At 45.7% G+C, this 20689-nt stretch overlaps 3 protein-coding genes across 3 annotated transcripts; all 3 read right to left on the bottom strand.

Annotated features, from left to right (window-relative positions):
- Window positions 1–2241: 2241 nt before the first annotated feature.
- On the bottom strand, window positions 2242–3870 carry LOC123509555 (acanthoscurrin-2-like). The gene is made up of 4 exons (XM_045263922.1): window positions 3826–3870; window positions 3268–3394; window positions 2787–3074; window positions 2242–2470 (listed from the first exon to the last, which is right to left on the bottom strand). The coding sequence occupies exons 2-4, from the start codon at window positions 3392–3394 to the stop codon at window positions 2451–2453; spliced, it is 435 nt and encodes a 144-aa protein (XP_045119857.1). The 5' UTR covers window positions 3826–3870; the 3' UTR covers window positions 2242–2450.
- A 4161-nt stretch (window positions 3871–8031) lies between these two features.
- LOC123509556 (acanthoscurrin-2-like) lies at window positions 8032–9640 on the bottom strand. Its single transcript, XM_045263924.1, has 4 exons — window positions 9574–9640; window positions 9013–9142; window positions 8544–8819; window positions 8032–8260 (listed from the first exon to the last, which is right to left on the bottom strand). Exons 2-4 carry the CDS (start codon window positions 9140–9142, stop codon window positions 8241–8243), a joined length of 426 nt encoding a protein of 141 aa, XP_045119859.1. The 5' UTR covers window positions 9574–9640; the 3' UTR covers window positions 8032–8240.
- A 4176-nt stretch (window positions 9641–13816) lies between these two features.
- On the bottom strand, window positions 13817–15917 carry LOC123509566 (glycine-rich cell wall structural protein 1.8-like). Its single transcript, XM_045263932.1, has 4 exons — window positions 15790–15917; window positions 15226–15358; window positions 14652–15032; window positions 13817–14045 (listed from the first exon to the last, which is right to left on the bottom strand). Exons 2-4 carry the CDS (start codon window positions 15356–15358, stop codon window positions 14026–14028), a joined length of 534 nt encoding a protein of 177 aa, XP_045119867.1. The 5' UTR covers window positions 15790–15917; the 3' UTR covers window positions 13817–14025.
- Between the last annotated feature and the right edge of the window lie 4772 nt (window positions 15918–20689).

Below are 20689 nucleotides of genomic sequence, written 5' to 3' on the forward strand. Positions count from 1 at the left end.
GTAGAACACCACCTCTCCTCTACTAAACCTGATCTTCTTTTCCTCACCGAAACAAAGCTGTCTGAGGCAACTGACAGTTGCCCCTTCTCTGTTCCCTAGTATTTTCTCTATTTTCTTTTTCGTTGCAAAGCTGGATGTTGCGTCTATGTGCGCAACGACTTAACTTGCTTTCGTGCCCACGCTCTCGAATTTTCCGAGTTTTCCACCATCTGGCTTCGGCTGAATAGTCACTCTCTAAATAAATTCATCTCTCCTAACTCCTATAGTAAATTCTTTGACTATATAACTTCAAATGTGGAGCAGATTCTGTCCCTCTACCCTTTCGCAGAGATTTCCATTCATGGAGATTTCAATGTTCACCACCAGCTTTGGCTTTCCTCTCCTTTCACTGACCATTCTGGTGAACAAGCGTTCAACTTTGCTATCCTCCATGACCTAGAGAAACTAATGCAGCACCCTATTCGTATTCCTGACCGTCCTGGAGACACGCCCAACATTCTTGATCTCTTCCTCACCTCTAATCATTCTTCTTATGCTGTCACCCTATCATTTCCATTGGCCTTTTCCGATCACATTTATTTCTGCATCTTGTCCTATTTCTCCAATTCCTCCACAGGATTCCCCTATGCGGAGGTATTATGCTGATTTTCCCTAGAATGATCACTGTTTCCGTTTCAGAGACCCATCTCTTTATGCTGAACGCATAACAGAGGTGGTAGTGTAAGGCATGGAGGCGTACATTCGTCATTCTTTTTGTCAGCCTAAACTTTCTAAACCTTGGTTAACACAACCTGTTCTCTTGCTATACATGATAGAGAGTTTGTCCACAAAAGGTACTTCAGCCATCCATCTCCTGAATCTCATACACATTATATTTCTGTCCGGAATCATGCCAAGTCTGTTCTTCAACTTGCCAAACGCTCCTTCATAAACAGAAAATGTCAAAATCTTTCAAATTCAAACTCCTCTTGAGACTTCTGGCATCTAGCCAAAAAACATCTCTAATAAATATGCTTCTTCATCTTTCCCTCCTTTATTCACCCTGATGGCACCACTGCCATCATTCTGTCTTTTTACTCTGAACACTTCTCTCAAACAACTCCACCTTGGATGATTCTAGGCTTGTCCGTCCCCTTTCTCCTCCCTCTGACGATTTCATGTCTTCAGTTTAAATTCTTTGTAGTGATGTTTTCCATGCCCTCGCTGGCCTAAACCATCGGAAGGCTTACGAGTATGGATCTGATGGGTTCCCTTCTATTGTTCTTAAAAACTGTTTCCGTGCTTGCACCTTGCCTGGCCAAACTCTTTCAGCCTTGTCTATCAAAACTTTGTCTGTCAACTTCTACCTTTCCTTCTTGCTGGAAGTTTGCCTACATTCAGCGGGGGATGACACAAAAAAAGTTCCTGGGGTGGTTTTGGTGGTGGGGGGTTGGTGGGGAGGTAGTAATGATGGTGGTGGTGGGTGTCTGCAGTAAGGCATCAAGGTCGGCAAGTACACCACCTGGCTTAGTAATAATACCTGTTTTGGTGCACCTTCTTTCCTGCCTCTCCTTTTTGGTGCTTCCTTTGCTCTGGGAGGAAAATATTAGTGTGCTTTTTATGTGACGAAAAGTGAGGTACGAACAGACGATAAAGAAGGGAAATTTTTAGGCAGTGAAAGGAAAAGAAATGATGAGATGAAAAGGCAAGAAGAGGAAAATGATAGAGAAGGATGTGGATGAGAAAGTGAAAGGTAAAGGATGGAAAAATATATAAGAAATCTTTATAGAGATAGTAAAAGTACGTGGTAGAGATAACAAAGATAGGAATATGATAAACAGGAAGAAAAAGAAAGGAAAATGAAGCGAAGAGAGGGAAAGAAATGTAAAGAAATGTTGCTAAAGATAGGAAGTGAGAGGCACGTGGCCGAGAGCATGGCGTGAAGTACTAAAGATACCTGTTTTGACCACCATTTTCTTTTCTTTTCCCTCTTTTCTTTCGTGGTGGAGGGAAATGTTACCGTGTGTGAAGACGTCTTGGAGTGTGGGTATCTTCTGTGGCCAGCCTTTGTGTTCAGTCCTGTGTGTCATGCAGGGACCGTCTCGTAGGTCTGATGGCTTCTTGCAGCTTCTACCTGTATTATGTTCTTATGTTCTTTACGTTCTTGAGGAGTCAGGTGTGGAGGTTCATATTTTTGTCTAATTTTTATACAGAAAATGTAGTGAGTTTGAAAGTGGATGTGACAAAGAATGAAAGAATTCCTAAGTTTGTATATAATTTATTGATTTCGTCACCGGGAATCGAAAAGGATCGACGAGGAGAACACGAAGGTGAAGTTGAGACAGTGGTAAATATCTTTCTTCTTTTTGGTAAACGTGGACGCACACTTGCGCACGCACGCACTCTCAGATGCACACCTGGGTCGGTTCCTTTTCATTCATGCGTTGAGACGAAGACGTGAAACAGATGTCTTACTTGCCGTATCTTCCTCCTGTTGGGAGGAGTGAGGGATGTGAGAATGAGTAAATGTGTGTGTGTGTGTGTGTGTGTGTGTGTGTGTGTGTGTGTGTGTGTGTGTGTGTGTGTGTGTCTTTATGAGAGAGGAGAGAAATGGCCAAGTGCAACAAAAAGATAATTATAAAAAAGACCCCCTCAGTCGCCTGTGTCCCTACCGCACTGACAGATCCGACAGAGTTAGCCAAAGGACAGAGATAAATGTCTCGAAAACTCCCTCTTGAATGAAGTGTGTGTGTCGCTATGACCGCTCAGCATACCGTTCAAAAACAGTCAGGTTTTAGATGTCTTACCACTTCTGAAGCCGCCGCCTCCGCGGCCGCCTCCGAAGCTGCCACCGTGGCTGCCGCCACCGAAGCTGCCGCCACCGAAGCTGCCGCCGCCGAAGCTGCCGCCACCGAAGCTGCTTCCACCACCATAGCTGCCACCGCCGAAGCCTCCGGATCCGCCGCGGTGGCCGCCACCGCCGAAGCCTCCCTTTCCACCACTAAAACCGCCACCAAAGCTGCCACCGCCAAATCCTCCCCCGAATCCTCTGCTGAATCCACCGCCGCCGCCGCCGCCGCCGCCGTAGCCGCCACCTGGGGGAGCGTGGCGTCACTCAGGGATTGGTGGTTATGCGGCGTTGAATCACGCCGCCAAGGAATGACTGTCGCAGCGCGCACTGTCACCGCTCTTTGATTACAAATGTTACCACAAATTTCGTTTCCATAAGGGAAACATAAAGAGGTGTGTGTAGCTGTTGTTTACACAAAACGTATGTTTTTGTTTTACCTCCAAAACCACCGCCGCCGCCGCCGCCGCCATGTCCACCCCCACAGCAGCCGCCGCCGCCAATCCTGCCGGCGCTGACGCAGGCCACGACGAGGGCCAGGGCCAGGAAGGCGTGGATGGGTCTCATCTGTAATGTTCGAGAAAGAGAGAACACGTGATCATCATATTATAAGAAAAATATATAAGCATTTATAATAGCATATGCTGCCTATTGCTGCCATGCTCCACTCAAGACCAAGACAGTGGTTTGTAGAGGTGAGGAGAGCCGTGCAGTGGGACGCTGCCTCTGAGTGACATTCGCCCCTGGGGCTGCACACTGGGTGCGTGATGGAAAAAGAACGACAAAACATAACAGAAGAGCAGCACACTGTTGCTTGACTGCACTACACTAACAACTTGTAAGATCTGATAGGCAGCACAGAGCACAGAGACAACCGCTCCCCAAGCCCTGCCAAGAGTGATGGGGAAAAAGGCGATACTATGTTATGTTGAAAACTACGCGAACATTTTTTATGTCTTGCATTGTGCTTGTGGTGCACGTGAGCATCTGAGCGCTACCTTAGTGGTGGTGGTGTGTGCTCTTATGCGAAGAAGCGACTGCCGAACCTCGCCGCCGCCTCGCTATATATACTTGTTGCCGCGCCGTATGACACTGCACGTTGGTGCCGAAACGAGGCCGATCAAGGTCGTGTGGGAAGGAGGGAGGAAGGATGTAAGAGTGAGAAAAACCGACATAAGGGGAGGCCGATCGAGGAAAGCGTGGGGGCTCACGGCAGACACGGGCACACACACACACACACACACACACACACACACACACACACACACACACACACACACACACACACACACACACACACACACACACACACACACACACACACACATACACACACACACACACACACACACACACACACACACACACACACACGCCCGGTAGCTCAGTGGTTAGAGCGCTGGCTTCACAAGCCAGAGGACCGGGGTTCGATTCCCCGGCCGGGTGGAGATATTTGGGTGTGTCTCCTTTCACGTGTAGCCCCTGTTCACCTAGCAGTGAGTAGGTACGGGATGTAAATCGAGGAGTTGTGACCTTGTTGTCTCGGTGTGTGGTGTGTGCCTGGTCTCAGACCTATCCGAAGATCGGAAATAATGAGCTCTGAGCTCGTTCCGTAGGGTAACGTCTGGCTGTCTCGTCAGAGACTGCAGTAGATCAAACAGTGAAACACACACGCACACAGTCTTACACACACACACACACACACACACACACACACACAAACACACACACACACAAAGACACACACACACACACACACACACACACACACACACACACATATACATACACACCTCTCAAAGTCAAGCACGAACAAACAAGCAGGTGAACGACGACTAATTAGTAGGGAGGCGGTGGCCTAATGGATAAGGTGGTGAACGTAGGATCGGGCAGATTTCCACGTGTAGGTTTGAATCCCACCACGTACTGCCTTGATACTTTGGTATTTGTCGAGTGGTTTAAAGTTACTTACATATCACCATGATACCCAGGTTCTAGGTGGTTACACCAAAGATGCGCTTGTGTGGTGATATGGGCCCTAACATGGGTACCACTGTAAATAAAATTGCCTGCACCACTAATGGGAGAAAACGTAACAGTGCTTCCAATACTCTTCAAATTACCTACAGGCGTTATAGTCCAGGACATGAAAAAATAAATTTACCTAATGTTTCTCATTCACTTGTTTATATATTCCGTTTTGTTTTCACTTTTATGTGGGGAACGTAGAAAATAAAAGATTGTATTATTGTATCATATGAACGAGGCAAGAGGAGGAGAAAAATAATAGGGAATATTGGTAAAAATAAGAGAGAGAGAGAGAGAGAGAGAGAGAGAGAGAGAGAGAGAGAGAGAGAGAGAGAGAGAGAGAGAGAGAGAATGCTTATAGAATCATGCGGAGAACAGACGAAAACCGAAAAAAAAGGAATAAAAGAAAAGATGGGAAGAGAAGATATATAAAGAAAGAATAGGAAAGAAAATGGACTTTTACCAGCGATGAAAAGCGAAACAAAACGACAAAAAAACAAAAGTAAACCATGAAGTAATCAGAGGCATATTCAAATAAATACTTGCAAACTAGTGGCAAAGAAACGAGGCGAGGCGAGGCGGAAGAGGATGAGAGTGAAAACATACTATTGATATAGATGGTGATGGTGGATGTATTTTGTTGTTTTCGTCAGTGCGCGTCGGGGTACAAAGCTAGGCTGGGCAGTGCTGTGTAAGTTGTGTAAGACAACGCTCCTTCTTCACACAAAACTACATGCACTTACTACACCTTTCACTTGAAAATAAAAATGAAATAATGGTGTCTCCTAACCCAGCCTCGGAGTCCCCTTCTGGGGAGGTGACCAGAAATGTCCGCAGGTCAGATTCCTCTCTTGATAACGACCCCAAATATCTTGACACTTCCCTCAACTTTTTCTGCATTAACTTCTGCAACATTCGTGGTCTTAGATCTAATTTTTCAATCAGTGGAACACCACCTCTCCTCTACTAAACCTGATCTTTACGTCACCGAAACAAAGCTGTCTGAGGCAACTGACAGTTGCCCCTTCTCTGTTCCCTAGTATTTTCTCTATTCTCTTTTTCGTTCCAAAGCTGGATGTTGCGTCTATGTGCGCAACGACTTAACTTGCTTTCGTGCCCACGCTCTCGAATATTCCGAGTTTTCCACCATCTGGCTTCGGCTCAATAGTCACTCTCTAAATAAATTCATCTCTCCACTAACTCCTATAGTAAATTCTTTGACTATTTAACTTGAAATGTGGAGCAGATTCTGTCCCTCTACCCTTTCGCAGAGATTTCCATTCATGGAGATTTCAATGTTCACCACCAACTTTGGCTTTCCTCTCCCTTCACTGACCATTCTGGTGAACAAGCGTTCAACTTTGCTATCCTCCATGACCTAGAGAAACTAATGCAGCACCCTATTCGTATTCCTGACCGTCCTGGAGACACGCCCAACATTCTTGATCTCTTCCTCACCTCTAATCATTCTTCTTATGCTGTCACCCTATCATTTCCATTGGCCTTTTCCGATCACATTTATTTCTGCATCTTGTCCTATTTCTTCAATTCCTCCACAGAATTCCCCTATGCGGAGGTATTATGCTGATTTTCCCTAGAATGATCACTGTTTCCGTTTCAGAGACCCATCTCTTTATGCTGAACGCATAACAGAGGTGGTAGTGTAAGGCATGGAGGCGTACATTCGTCATTCTTTTTGTCAGCCTAAACTTTCTAAACCTTGGTTAACACAACCTGTTCTCTTGCTACACATGATAGAGAGTTTGTTCACAAAAGGTACTTCAGCCATCCATCTCCTGAATCTCATACACATTATATTTCTGTCCGGAATCATGCCAAGTCTGTTCTTCAACTTGCCAAACGCTCCTTCATAAACAGAAAATGTCAAAATCTTTCAAATTCAAACTCCTCTTGAGACTTCTGGCATCTAGCCAAAAACATCTCTAATAAATCTACTTCTTCATCTTTCCCTCCTTTATTCACCCTGATGGCACCACTGCCATCATTCTGTCTTTTTACTCTGAACACTTCTCTCAAACAACTCCACCTTGGATGAAGGCTTGTGTCCCTTTCTCCTCCCTCTGACTATTTCATGTCTTCAATTCAAATTCTTCGTAGTGATGTTTTCCATGCCCTCGCTGGCCTAAACCATCGGAAGGCTTATGAGTATGGATCTGATGGGGTGCCTCCTATTGTTCTCAAAAACTGTTTCCGTGCTTGCACCTTGCCTGGCCAAACTCTTTTAACTTTATCTATCAAAACTTTGTCTGTCAACTTCTACCTTTCCTTCTTGCTGGAAGTTTGCCTACATTCAGCGGGGATGACACAAAAAAAGTTCCTGGTGGTGGTGGTGGTGGTGGTGGTGGTTGGTGGGAGGTAGTAATGATGGTGGTGGTGGGTGTCTGCAGTAAGGCATCAAGGTCGGCAAGTACACCACCTGGCTTAGTAATAATACCTGTTTTGGTGCACCTTCTTTCCTGCCTCTCCTTTTTGGTGCTTCCTTTGCTCTGGGAGGAAAATATTAGTGTGCTTTTTATGTGACGAAAAGTGAGGTACGAACAGACGATAAAGAAGGGAAATTTATAGGCAGTGAAAGGAAAAGAAATGATGAGATGAAAAGGCAAGGAAAGGAAAATAATAGGGAAGGATGTGGATGAGGAAGTGAAAGGTAAAGGATGGAAAAATATATAAGAAATCTTTATAGAGATAGTAAAAGTACGTGATAGAGATAACAAAGATAGGAATATGATAAACAGGAAGAAAAAGAAAGGAAAATGAAGCGAAGAGAGGGAAAGAAATGTAAAGAAATGTTGCTAAAGATAGGAAGTGACAGGCACGTGGCCGAGAGCATGGCGTGAAGTACTAAAGATACCTGTTTTAACCACCATTTTCTTTTCTTTTCCCTCTTTTCTTTCGTGGTGGAGGGAAATGTTACCGTGTGTGAAGACGTCTTGGAGTGTGGGTATCTTCTGTGGCCAGCCTTTGTGTTCAGTCCTGTGTGTCATGCAGGGACCGTCTCGTAGGTCTGATGGCTTCTTGCAGCTTCTACCTGTATTATGTTCTTATGTTCTTTACGTTCTTGAGGAGTCAGGTGTGGAGGTTCATATTTTTGTCTAATTTTTATACAGAAAATGTAGTGGTTTGAAAGTGGACGTGACAAAGAATGAAAGAATTCCTAAGTTTGTATATAATTTATTGATTTCGTCACCGGGAATCGAAAAGGATCGACGGGGAGAAAATGAAGGTGAAGTTGAGACAGTGGTAAATATCTTTCTTCTTTTTGGTAAACGTGGACGCACACTTGCGCACGCACGCACTCTCAGATGCACACCTGGGTCGGTTCCTTTTCATTCATGCGTTGAGACGAAGACGTGAAACAGATGTCTTACTTGCCGTATCTTCCTCCTGTTGGGAAGATGAGGGATGTGAGAATGAGTAAATGTATGTGTGTGTGTGTGTGTGTGTGTGTGTGTCTTTATGAGAGAGGAGAGAAATAGCCAAGTGCAACAAAAAGATAATTATAAAAAAGACCCCCTCAGTCGCCTGTGTCCCTACCGCACTGACAGATCCGACAGAGTTAGCCAAAGGACAGAGATAAATGTCTCGAAAACTCCCTCTTGAATGAAGTGTGTGTCGCTATGACCGCTCAGCATACCGTTCAAAAACAGTCAGGTTTTAGATGTCTTACCACTTCTGAAGCCGCCGCCTCCGAAGCTGCCACCGTGGCTGCCGCCACCGAAGCTGCCGCCACCGAAGCTGCCGCCGCCGAAGCTGCCGCCACCGAAGCTGCTTCCACCACCATAGCTGCCACCGCCGAAGCCTCCGGATCCGCCGCGGTGGCCGCCACCGCCGAAGCCTCCCTTTCCACCACTAAAACCGCCACCAAAGCTGCCACCGCCAAATCCTCCCCCGAATCCTCTGCTGAATCCACCGCCGCCGCCGCCGCCGCCGCCGTAGCCGCCACCTGGGGGAGCGTGGCGTCACTCAGGGATTGGTGGTTATGAGGCGTTGAATCACGCCGCCAAGGAATGACTGTCGCAGCGCGAACCGTCACCGCTCTTTGATTACAAGTGTTACCACAAGTTTCGTTTCCATAAGGGAAACATAAAGAGGTGTGTGTAGCTGTTGTTTACACAAAACGTATGTTTTTGTTTTACCTCCAAAACCACCGCCGCCGCCGCCGCCGCCATGTCCACCCCCACAGCAGCCGCCGCCGCCGCCAATCCTGCCGGCGCTAACGCAGGCCACGACGAGGGCCAGGGCCAGGAAGGCGTGGATGGGTCTCATCTGTAATATTCGAGAAAGAGAGAACACGTGATCATCATATTATAAGAAAAATATATAAGCATTGACAATAGCATATGCTGCCTATTGCTGCTATGCTCCTCTCAAGACCAAGACAGTGGTTGGTAGAGGTGAGGAGAGCCGTGCAGTGGGACGCTGCCTCTGAGTGACATTCGCCCCTGGGGCTGCACACTGGGTGCGTGATGGAAAAAGAACGACAAAACATAACAGAAGAGCAGCACACTGTTGCTTGACTGCACTACACTAACAACTTGTAAGATCTGATAGGCAGCACAGACCACAGAGACAAGCGCTCCCCAAGCCCTGCCAAGAGTGATGGGGAAAGAGGCGATACTATGTTATGTTGAAAACTACGCGAACATTTTTTATGTCTTGCATTGTGCGTGTGGTGCACGTGAGCATCTGAGCGCTACCTTAGTGGTGGTGGTGTGTGCTCTTATGCGAAGAAGCGACTGCCGAACCTCGCCACCGCCTCGCTATATATACTTGTTGCCGCGCCGCATGACACTGCGTGCTGGTGCCGAAACGAGGCCGGTCAAGGTCGTGAGGGAAGGAGGGAGGAAGGATGTAAGAATAAGAGAAACTGGGATGAGGGGAGGCCGAGCGAGGTGTCGGGAAAGCTTGGGGGCTCACGGCAGACATGGGCACACACACACACACACACACACACACACACACACACACACACACACACACACACACACACACACACACACACCGCGTGTTGTAGTGGTTAGCACACTCGGGTGAAAACCGAAAAGGTCCGGGTTTGAATCCCGGGCGCGGCAAGGCAAAATAGGCAAGCCTCTTAATGTGTAGCCACTGTTCGCCAAGCAGCAGGTAGGTATGGGATGTAACTCAAGGGGTTGTGGCCTCGCTATCCTGGTGTGTGGAGTGTGTTGTGGTCTCATCCCTACTCGAAGATCGGTCTATGAGCTCTGAGATCGCTCCGTAATGGGGAAGGCTGGTTAGGTGACCAGTAGGCTGCCGTAGTGAATTACACACACACACACACACACACACACACACACACACACACACACACACACACACACACACACACACACACACACACACACACACACACACACACACACACACACACACACACACACACACACACACACACACACACACACACACACACACACACACACACACACACACACACACACACACACACACACACACACACACACACACACACACACACACACACACACACACACACACACACACACACACACACACACACACACACACAACTCTCAGGGTCAATCACGAAAGAACAACCAGGTGAACGAGGATAATTAGTAGGGAGGCGGTAGACTAGTGGAGAAGGTGGTGAGCGTGGGATCGGGCAGACTTCCACGTGTAGGTTTGAATCCCACAACGTACCGCCTTGATAGTTTGCCATTTGTCGAGTGGTTTAAAGTTACCTACATGTCACCGTGATACCCAGGTTCTAGGTGGTTACACCAAAGATGCGCTTAGGTGGTGATACGGGCCCTAACATGGGTACCACTGTAAATAAAATTGTCTTCGCCACTAATGGGCGGAAGCTTAACAGTGCTTCCAATACTCTACAAGTTACCTACAGGCGCTATAGTCCAGGACATAAAAAACAAAGTTACCTAATGTTTTTTTATTCTCTTGTTTATATATATGTATATATGTAAAGAGAGAGAGAGAGAGAGAGAGAGAGAGAGAGAGAGAGAGAGAGAGAGAGAGAGAGAGAGAGAGAGAGAGAGAGAGAGAGAGAGAGAGAGAGAGAGAATGCTCATAGAATCATGCGGAGAACAGATGAATAACGAAAAAAAAAGGAATGAAAGAAAAGATGGGGAGAAGATATACAAAGAAAGAATAGGGAAAAATAGACTCCTACCAGCAATGAGAAACGAAAGAAAACGACAAAAAAAAAAAAACAAAGAAATCCATAACGTAATCAGAGGCATATTCAAATCAATACACGCAAATTAGTGGCAAAGAAACGAGGCGAGGCGAGGCGGAGCAAGATGAGAGAGTGAAAGCATACTATTGTACCTGATATTGATATAGATGGTGATTGTAGTGATGGTGGTGGATGTGTTCTTGACGTTATTTTCGTCAGTGCGCGTCGTGGTACAAAGCTAGGCGGGGCAGCGCTGTGTAAGTAGTGTAAGACAACGCTCCTTCTTCACACAAAACAACATGCACTTACCACACCTTTCACTTAAAAATCAAAATGAAATAATGGCGTCTCCAAACCCAGCCTCGGAGTCCCCTTCTGGGGAGGTGACCAGAAATGTCCGCAGGTCAGATTCTTCTCTTGATAACGACCCCAAATGTCTTGACACTTCCCTCAACTTTTTCTGCATTAACTTCTGCAACATTCGTGGTCTTAGATCTAATTTTTCAATCAGTGGAACACCACCTCTCCTCTACTAAACCTGATCTTCTTTACGTCACCGAAACAAAGCTGTCTGAGGCAACTGACAGTTGCCCCTTCTCTGTTCCCTAGTATTTTCTCTATTTTCTTTTTCGTTGCAAAGCTGGATGTTGCGTCTATGTGCGCAACGACTTAACTTGCTTTCGTGCCCACGCTCTCGAATTTTCCGAGTTTTCCACCATCTGGCTTCGGCTGAATAGTCACTCTCTAAATAAATTCATCTCTTTTCTAACTCCTATAGTAAATTCTTTGACTATATAACTTCAAATGTGGAGCAGATTCTGTCCCTCTACCCTTTCGCAGAGATTTCCATTCATGGAGATTTCAATGTTCACCACCAACTTTGGCTTTCCTCTCCCTTCACTGACCATTCTGGTGAACAAGCGTTCAACTTTGCTATCCTCCATGACCTAGAGAAACTAATGCAGCACCCTATTCGTATTCCTGACCGTCCTGGAGACACGCCCAACATTCTTGATCTCTTCCTCACCTCTAATCATTCTTCTTATGCTGTCACCCTATCATTTCCATTGGCCTTTTCCGATCACATTTATTTCTGCATCTTGTCCTATTTCTCCAATTCCTCCACAGGAATCCCCTATGCGGAGGTATTATGCTGATTTTTCCCTAGAATGATCACTGTTTCCGTTTCAGAGACCCATCTCTTTATGCTGAACGCATAACAGAGGTGGTAGTGTAAGGCATGGAGGCGTACATTCGTCATTCTTTTTGTCAGCCTAAACTTTCTAAACCTTGGTTAACACAACCTGTTCTCTTGCTATACATGATAGAGAGTTTGTCCACAAAAGGTACTTCAGCCATCCATCTCCTGAATCTCATACACATTATATTTTATTCCGGAATCATGCCAAGTCTGTTCTTCAACTTGCCAAACGCTCCTTCATAAACAGAAAATGTCAAAATCTTTCAAATTCAAACACCTCTCGGGACTTCTGGCATCTAGCTAATAACATCTCTAATAAATCTACTTCTTCATCTTTCCCTCCTTTATTCACCCTGATGGCACCACTGCCATCATTCTGTCTTTTACTCTGAACACTTCTCTCAAACAACTCCACCTTGGATGATTCTAGGCTTGTCCGTCCCCTTTCTCCTCCCTCTGACTATTTCATGTCTTCAATTCAAATTCTTCGTAGTGATGTTTTCCATGCCCTCGCTGGCCTAAACCATCGGAAGGCTTATGAGTATGGATCTGATGGGGTGCCTCCTATTGTTCTCAAAAACTGTGTTTTCGTGCTTGCACCTTGCTTGGGCAAACTCTTTTAACTTTGTCTATCAAAACTTTGTCTGTCAACTTCTACCTTTCCTTCTTGCTGGAAGTTTGCCTACTTTCAGTGGGGGATGACACAAAAAAAGTTTCTGGAGTGGCGTGTGTAGTGGTGGTGGTGGTGGTGCTTTGGTGGTGGGGGGTTGGTGGGGAGGTACTAATGATGGTGGTGGTGGGTGTCTGCAGTAAGGCATGCAAGTACACCACCTGGCTTAGTAATAATACCTGTTTTGGTGCACCTTCTTTCCTGCCTCTCCTTTTTGGTGCTTCTTTTGCTGTGGGAGGGAAATATTAGTGTGCTTTTTATGTGGCGAAAAGTGAGGTACGAACAGACGATAAAGAAGGGAAATTTATAAGTGATGAAAGAAATAATGAGAAGAAAAGGCAGGGAGAGGAAAATGATAGGGAAGGATGTGGATGAGAAAGTGAAAGGTAAAGGATGGAAAAATATATAAGAAATCTTTATAGAGATAGTAAAAGTACGTGGTAGAGATAACAAAGATAGGAATATGATAAACAGGAAGAAAAAGAAAGGAAAATGAAGCGAAGAGAGGGAAAGAAATGTAAAGAAATGTTGCTAAAGATAGGAAGTGAGAGGCACGTGGCCGAGAGCATGGCGTGAAGTACTAAAGATACCTGTTTTGACCACCATTTTCTTTTCTTTTCCCTCTTTTCTTTCGTGGTGGAGGGAAATGTTACCGTGTGTGAAGACGTCTTGGAGTGTGGGTATCTTCTGTGGCCAGCCTTTGTGTTCAGTCCTGTGTGTCATGCAGGGACCGTCTCGTAGGTCTGATGGCTTCTTGCAGCTTCTACCTGTATTATGTTCTTATGTTCTTTACGTTCTTGAGGAGTCAGGTGTGGAGGTTCATATTTTTGTCTAATTTTTATACAGAAAATGTAGTGGTTTGAAAGTGGATGTGACAAAGAATGAAAGAATTCCTAAGTTTGTATATAATTTATTGATTTCGTCACCGGGAATCGAAAAGGATCGACGGGGAGAAAATGAAGGTGAAGTTGAGACAGTGGTAAATATCTTTCTTCTTTTTGGTAAACGTGCATGCGCACTTGTGCACGCACGCACTCTCAGATGCACACCTTGGTAGGTTCCTTTTCATTCATGCGTTGAGACGAAGACGTGAAACAGATGTCTTACTTGCCGTATCCTCCTCCTGTTAGGGAGAGAAAGGATGTGAGAGTGTGTGTGTGTGTGTGTGTGTGTGTGTGTGTGTGTGTGTGTGTGTGTGTGTGTGTGTGTTTCACTGTTTGATCTGCTGCAGTCTCTGACGAGACAGCCAGACGTTACCTACGGAGCAAGCTTAGAGCTCATTATTTCCGATCTTTGGATAGGCCTGAGACCAGGCACACACCACACACCGGGACAACAAGGTCACAACTCCTCTATTTACATCCCGTACCTACTCACTGCTAGGTTAACAGGGGCTACACGTGAAAGGAGACACACCCAAATATCTCCACCCGGCCGGGGAATCGAACCCCGGTCCTCTGGCTTGTGAAGCCAGCGCTCTAACCACTGAGCCTTTGTGTGTGTGTGGGTGTGTGTGTGTCTTTATGTGAGAGGGGAGAAATGGCCAAGTGCAACAAAAAGATAATAAAAAAAAAAGGCCCACTCAGTCGCCTGTGTCCGTACGGCACTGACAGATCTGACAGAGTTAGCCAAAGGACAGGTCTTGAAAACTCCCTCTTGAATGAAGTGTGTGTGTCGCTATGACCGCTCTGCATACCGTTCATAAACAGTCAGGTTTTAGATGTCTTACCACTTCTGAAGCCGCCGCCTCCGAAGCTGCCACCGTGGCTCCCGCCACCGAAGCTGCCGCCACCGTGGCTCCCGCCACCGAAGCTGCCGCCACCGTATCTGCTGCCGCCACCGAAGCTGCTGCCGCCGAAGCTGCGGCCGCCGAAGCTGCCGCCACCGAAGCTACCGCCACCACCGTAGCCGCCACCCCCGATGCCTCCGGATCCCCCGTGGCGGCCACCACTGAAACCTCCACGGAAGCCGCCGCCGCCGCCGCCGCCGCTGAATCTGCTGCCTCCACCGTAACCTCCGGAACTGCCACCAAAGCTGCCACCGCCAAATCCTCCCCCGAATCCTCTGCTGAATCCACCACCGCCGCCGCCGCCGCCGCCGTAGCCGCCACCTGGGGGAGCGTGGCGTCACTCAGGGATTGGTGGTTATGAGGCGTTGAATCACGCCGCCAAGGAATGACTGTCGCAGCGCGCACCGTCACCGCTCTTTGATTACAAGTGTTACCACAAGTTTCGTTTCCATAAGGGAAACATAAAGAGGCGTGTGTAGCTGTTGTTTACACAAAACGTATGTTTTTGTTTTACCTCCAAAACCACCGCCGCCGCCGCCGCCGCCGCCTCCATGTCCACCCCCACAGCAGCCGCCGCCGCCAATCCTGCCGGCGCTGACGCAGGCCACGACGAGGGCTAGGGCCAGGAAGGCGTGGATGGGTCTCATCTGTAATGTTCGAGAAAGAGAGAACACGTGATCATCATATTATAAGAAAAAGATATAAGCATTGATAATAGCATATGCTGCCTATTGCTGCCATGCTCCAATCAAGACCAAGACAGTGGTTGGTAGAGGTGAGGAGAACCGTGCAGTGGGACGCTGCCTCTGAGTGACATTCGCCCCTGGGGCTGCACATTGGGTGCGTGATGGAAAAAGAACGACAAAACATAACAGAAGAGCAGCACACTGTTGCGTGACTGCACTACACTAACAACTTGTAAGATCTGATAGGCAGTACAGACCACAGAGACAAGCGCTCCCCAAGCCCTGCCAAGAGTGATGGGGAAAGAGGCGATACTATGTTATGTTGAAAACTACGCGAACATTTTTTATGTCTTGCATTGTGCGTGTGGTGCACGTGAGCATCTGAGCGCTACCTTAGTGGTGGTGGTGTGTGCTCTTATGCGAAGAAGCGACTGCTGAACCTCGCCGCCGCCTCGCTATATATACTTGTTGCCGCGCCGCATGACACTGCGTGCTGGTGCCGAAACTAGGCCGGTCAAGGTCGTGAGGGAAGGAGGGAGGAAGGATGTAAGAATGAGAGAAACTGACAGGAGGGTGAGGCCGAGCCAGGTGTCGGGAAAGCGTGGGGGGTCACGGCAGACACGGACACTCACACACACACACACACACACACACACACACACACACACACACACACACACACACACACACACACACACACACACACACACACACACACTGGATTTCAGAGATGAAAAAGAAGAAACAGCCAAAATGGAAACATAATCCGAATCCGAGTTGAATCAGATTACCATCTGCCATGACTCACCAGCGTTGTTTGTTGGTCAGTGCGATGTGTTCTGCGCGTTGCTTTCACCATTTCACGAGGCAGGAAAAAAATAGATAATTTGAGCATAACGGTGAGGGGAATCATGAACCCTTGACTCTGCGCTTTAAATGACCTGACATCATTTGCCGAGTATTTTCCTGTTGGTGCCCTTGGATTGGGAAATTTACACCATTGAGGCGTCACGCGGCGGCAAGATGGGATGGGTGTGGAGGGATATTATCTTCACTAATTATATGCCAAGTGTACCGTCTTCCTCTTGACTCAATCACTTTATATAATCCTTACTTTACTTTCACTTAATTTCATACCAAGCGTAACTCTTTTTCTGTGACTCACCTACTTTATATAATCCTTACTTCATTCACGCTTATACTTAGGTAAAGCTGAAGAGATTGCAAAGAGTTTATTGTGTTAACTTGGAATAGTCGAAAAGCTGACAAAGATGAATAGGCGATAGGAAGTATGTAAAGGAGATACGAGTTAGGGAGTGGGCGGGCAAGGGCGGTGGAGAGTCAAGAGATGGACATGAGGAAGAATGCGGATATGAGTATTAAGTGGGCGTTGTAATAGGTAAAGGTTGGTATGAGTGGGTGGGAGTGCTAGAATGGATGGGCGGATGTGGATGTGGGTGAATCGGTGAGAAATGGGAGTGAGAAAGTGAGCTGGAGTGTTTGAATTGGTGGGTGGAGGTGGAGGAAAATGAGACTGAAGAAGTGAATAGGAGTAAGTGATGGAATGGGTGGGTGAAGGTGGATGGAGGAAATGGTTAAGTAGATGGGATTAAGTATTAGTGTAAGTGGATGGAGATGAATGAAGGTGATATTAAGAAGAAAAGGTTTTTATTCCTAACTCTTTCACTAATCTATAATTTTTTAGGCCAATCTTAGTGCTAAACTCTCTTAAATATTCCTATAGTAATAAAAAGGCAACAAAATTAATATATTAGTCTGTTCATATCTATAGCGTTAAAAAGGCTCAATAAAACAGACAGAGAGCCAAAGAGTAAAAGTAGGCAAGCGAATGACAGGGACGTGTAAGTAATGAAGAAGGAAGTCACATGCAGCTCACCAAACACCCATAAATAAAAGCAAGAATAAAAGTGTAGTCATAACTCATTTGTATTCATTCATTATGTTTTTTTTTCTGTACGTATTTGGGTTTACCTTGTGTGTTTGTGTGTTTGTACGTTTCTAGTTCGTTAACTCGTGTGTTTGTGTACAGTTTTCCTTCTATTCTTTTTTTTTTGTTTGGTTTATAAGAAAACTTGGTATTATGATATTTTCTTAGTCCTTATTGTCTTCATCCTTCATTTAATTCTTTTCTGTGCTGTCAAAACTTCATATCACTCACTCCTTATTGCTTCGTCACTTTTCTCCCTCTTCTTCCTCGTTTCTCATTTCAAGTCTTTTTCGTAATGCTTTTCTGCGCATTATCTTGCTCATTCATGTTTTTTTGGGGGCGTATAAAGGAAAATTTGACATCATAATTTCTTCTTATCTTTTTTCTCTCTTCACCTTCCTTCACTCAAGTATTTTCCTGTGCTTCCATGCGTATTATCCTTTTCCCTTTTTGTATATAAGAAAAATAAAACCTCATCACTCACTATTCACTCCCTCTTCACTATTTTTTTCCCACCCCTCCTTCCTCATTCTTTAATCCAAGTCCTTTTTTCATCAGTGCTTTTATATGCAACAGTTTAAGAAATAAAAAACTTCACTATGTATTCTTCATCTCTTCACTATTTTTTTCCTCACTCAGCCTTCCTCGTTCTCCAATCCAAGACCTTTATTTTTTTGGTCAATGTTTTTATGTGTCATCTTTTTTTCTTGCCTAAGGATCAACTCCACTACTCTCGTCTTGTTACTTTCCGGTGGTCGTGTGTTAAGTTAACCTTTCCTTGGCTTTCCACAAGGTGTTCTGCTGGGACCACCTTCTCTCTTCCTGACCTTGGGTGCTTGTCAGTGTTCGCTGGGCCTGACGTGTCCGCATGCCAAACAGGCTGGCTGCTGGTGGTGGTGGTGGTGGTGGTGGTAATGGTGGTCTTAAAGTAATTTTGATTTTTTCGTTGTTATTATTGGTGTTGTTAGTGGGAGTCGTGGCGGTGGTGGTGGTGGTGGTGGTGGTGGTGGTGGTGGTGGTGGTGGTGGTGGTGGTGGTGGTGGTGGTGGTGGTGGTGGTGGTAATGGTGGCTGTGGTGGTGGTGGTGGTGGTGGTGATGGTGGTAGTAGTAGTAGTAGTAGTAGTAGTAGTAGTAGTAGTAGTAGTACTAGTAGTAGTAGTAGTTTTGTTACGAGAGATAGACAGATAAATAGATAGATTGAGAGAGAGAGAGAGAGAGAGAGAGAGAGAGAGAGAGAGAGAGAGAGAGAGAAAGGACAAGGAAAGAGGGAGGAGAGTCAACAGTAATAATTATGTTTCAACTTATCATTATTTAACCTTTTTTTTTAGACATCCTTGAGCCTATGCTACCTGTAGGCCTTGTCCCCATCCACCGCGATAAAGGCAAGATTTCATTCTCTTCCCTTGTCTCTCCTGTGTCTCTTTTTTTCCTATTTCTTTTATACTTGTTGCAGATGATCATGTCCTACCTCTCCTCCTTCCCTCTCTCTCCCTTCCTCCTTGTCCCTCCCTCCTTCCCTCTCCTTCCTCTCCTTCCCTCCCTCCTTTCCTCTCTCCATCATCACAAGTACACCCTGAAGCAGTGGCAATCATGGTCAATATTTATGGTTTTTGTCATGGTGGTGGTGGTGGTGGTAGTGGTGGTGATGGTAGTAGTAATAGTAGTTTTGTTAACTGAGAGAGAGAGAGAGAGAGAGAGAGAGAGAGAGAGAGAGAGAGAGAGAGAGAGAGAGAGAGAGAGAGAGAGAGAGAGAGAGAGAGAGAGAGAGAGAGAGAGAGAGAGAGAGAAGGCCAATATTGTTTCTTTTTGGCACCCTCGAATTCATCTCTATTTGTCGATTCATATTTGCATTCAGCACACACACACACACACACACACACACACACACACACACACACACACACACACACACACACACACACACACACACACACACACACACACACACACACACACACACACACACGCGCACACTTTTCCTGGTTTCATTGTTGAGGTGTGTTTGTTTTCGTATAACCTTTGTTGTCATTGTTTGTCCGTCTGGCTGAGAAGCAACTGCCAAAAAGAGAAAACAGGGAGAGAGTGAAAATAAAAGTAGGAAGGAGAAAAGGATAATGCATTGAGGACGAGTGAATAGAAAGAGGGAGAGTGAGGAGAGAAATAGATAAGAGTAGATGAAAGGGAAATAAGTGAAGGAAGAATTGATAAGGGAATGAATGAAAGAAGGAAGTACAGTGTTATTAAATATCTTATGCTTTATATTGCTGCAGATTATCATAGTCTCTTATGGGACAATAGATCTGCTGCTTTTTGTTCTTTCTTTCGGTTCTCTTGTGTTCCTATGGGTTATTATTATCATTACTATTTTGAAAGAAACATAGATAATGATAAATGAAGAAGAGTGAATAGAAGCCAAAATAATAGCAGAGAGAGAGAGAGAGAGAGAGAGAGAGAGAGAGAGAGAGAGAGAGAGAGAGAGAGAGAGAGAGACAAAACAGGAATAAATACTCAAAATAATATGATAAAAAATACTTGAAGGAAAAACGAAAACAAAAATTAGGTTGTTGCCTTCACTGTTACATTTGCTTTTTTTTTTTCAGTCTGGTTTTCTTTCACATGAAGCAATTATGTGTGTGAGCAAGCGTCATTGTGAGAAGCACTTGTGTTGGTTGCCTCAGACAGGGAGAGTGGGAGAGTGAGAGGGAAAGTGAGAGGAAGGAGACGGGGGGATGGGTGGGTGAGATAATTTTTTTTTTTGCCTTAGTCATCCTTGCAATGTCTCAGAAAAAGTTACCAAGCCAGAGAAAATGCGATGAAATTGTCAAGAGTACACGATAATGGTAATGATTCCTTGGCGGTGTTTCGGGGTGAAAATGGAGGTAAATATATGAGAGAGAGAGAGAGAGAGAGAGAGAGAGAGAGAGAGAGAGAGAGAGAGAGAGAGAGAGACAGACAGACAGACAGACAGACAGACAGACAGAAAGATAGAAAGACGGACAGACAGGCAGACAGACAGAGAGAGAGAGACGGGGTAGCAACCTTTTCTTTTTATGGTGATGTTACTTAAGTCAGCATTTTCCTTTTTCACTTTTTGTTGCCCTTGGCCAGTGCAAGTCTTACATAAGGAAATGAATAGATAGATAAGCACACACACACACACACACACACACACACACACACACACACACACACACACACACACACTAATGGTATGGGATTACTTCTGGCCTCCCTCACGCTTGTCTCTCGAATGCGATTGGCTGCAAGTCGACTAGTCATCTGATCACTGGCTGGAGTGTTTCCGCTGCCTAGCTTCTGACGGCAGTAATAAAGGTAATGATAA

This window comes from Portunus trituberculatus, chromosome 27 (assembly GCF_017591435.1).
Source record: "Portunus trituberculatus isolate SZX2019 chromosome 27, ASM1759143v1, whole genome shotgun sequence".
NCBI lineage: Eukaryota > Metazoa > Arthropoda > Malacostraca > Decapoda > Portunidae > Portunus > Portunus trituberculatus.

What these genes read in the sequence shown, in the direction of transcription:
- LOC123509555 (XM_045263922.1), bottom strand. Translation starts at nt 3,394, where the DNA reads ATGAGACCCATCCACGCCTTCCTGGCCCTGGCCCTCGTCGTGGCCTGC. An exon ending in CGGCGGCGGTGGTTTTGGAG is followed by an intron (nt 3,075 to 3,267) that starts GTAAAACAAAAA and finishes ACGCTCCCCCAG; the next exon opens with GTGGCGGCTACGGCGGCGGC. An exon ending in AGGCGGCGGCTTCAGAAGTG is followed by an intron (nt 2,471 to 2,786) that starts GTAAGACATCTA and finishes TCCTCCCAACAG; the next exon opens with GAGGAAGATACGGCAAGTAA.
- LOC123509566 (XM_045263932.1), bottom strand. Translation starts at nt 15,358, where the DNA reads ATGAGACCCATCCACGCCTTCCTGGCCCTAGCCCTCGTCGTGGCCTGC. An exon ending in CGGCGGCGGTGGTTTTGGAG is followed by an intron (nt 15,033 to 15,225) that starts GTAAAACAAAAA and finishes ACGCTCCCCCAG; the next exon opens with GTGGCGGCTACGGCGGCGGC. An exon ending in AGGCGGCGGCTTCAGAAGTG is followed by an intron (nt 14,046 to 14,651) that starts GTAAGACATCTA and finishes TCTCCCTAACAG; the next exon opens with GAGGAGGATACGGCAAGTAA.
- LOC123509556 (XM_045263924.1), bottom strand. Translation starts at nt 9,142, where the DNA reads ATGAGACCCATCCACGCCTTCCTGGCCCTGGCCCTCGTCGTGGCCTGC. An exon ending in CGGCGGCGGTGGTTTTGGAG is followed by an intron (nt 8,820 to 9,012) that starts GTAAAACAAAAA and finishes ACGCTCCCCCAG; the next exon opens with GTGGCGGCTACGGCGGCGGC. An exon ending in AGGCGGCGGCTTCAGAAGTG is followed by an intron (nt 8,261 to 8,543) that starts GTAAGACATCTA and finishes TCTTCCCAACAG; the next exon opens with GAGGAAGATACGGCAAGTAA.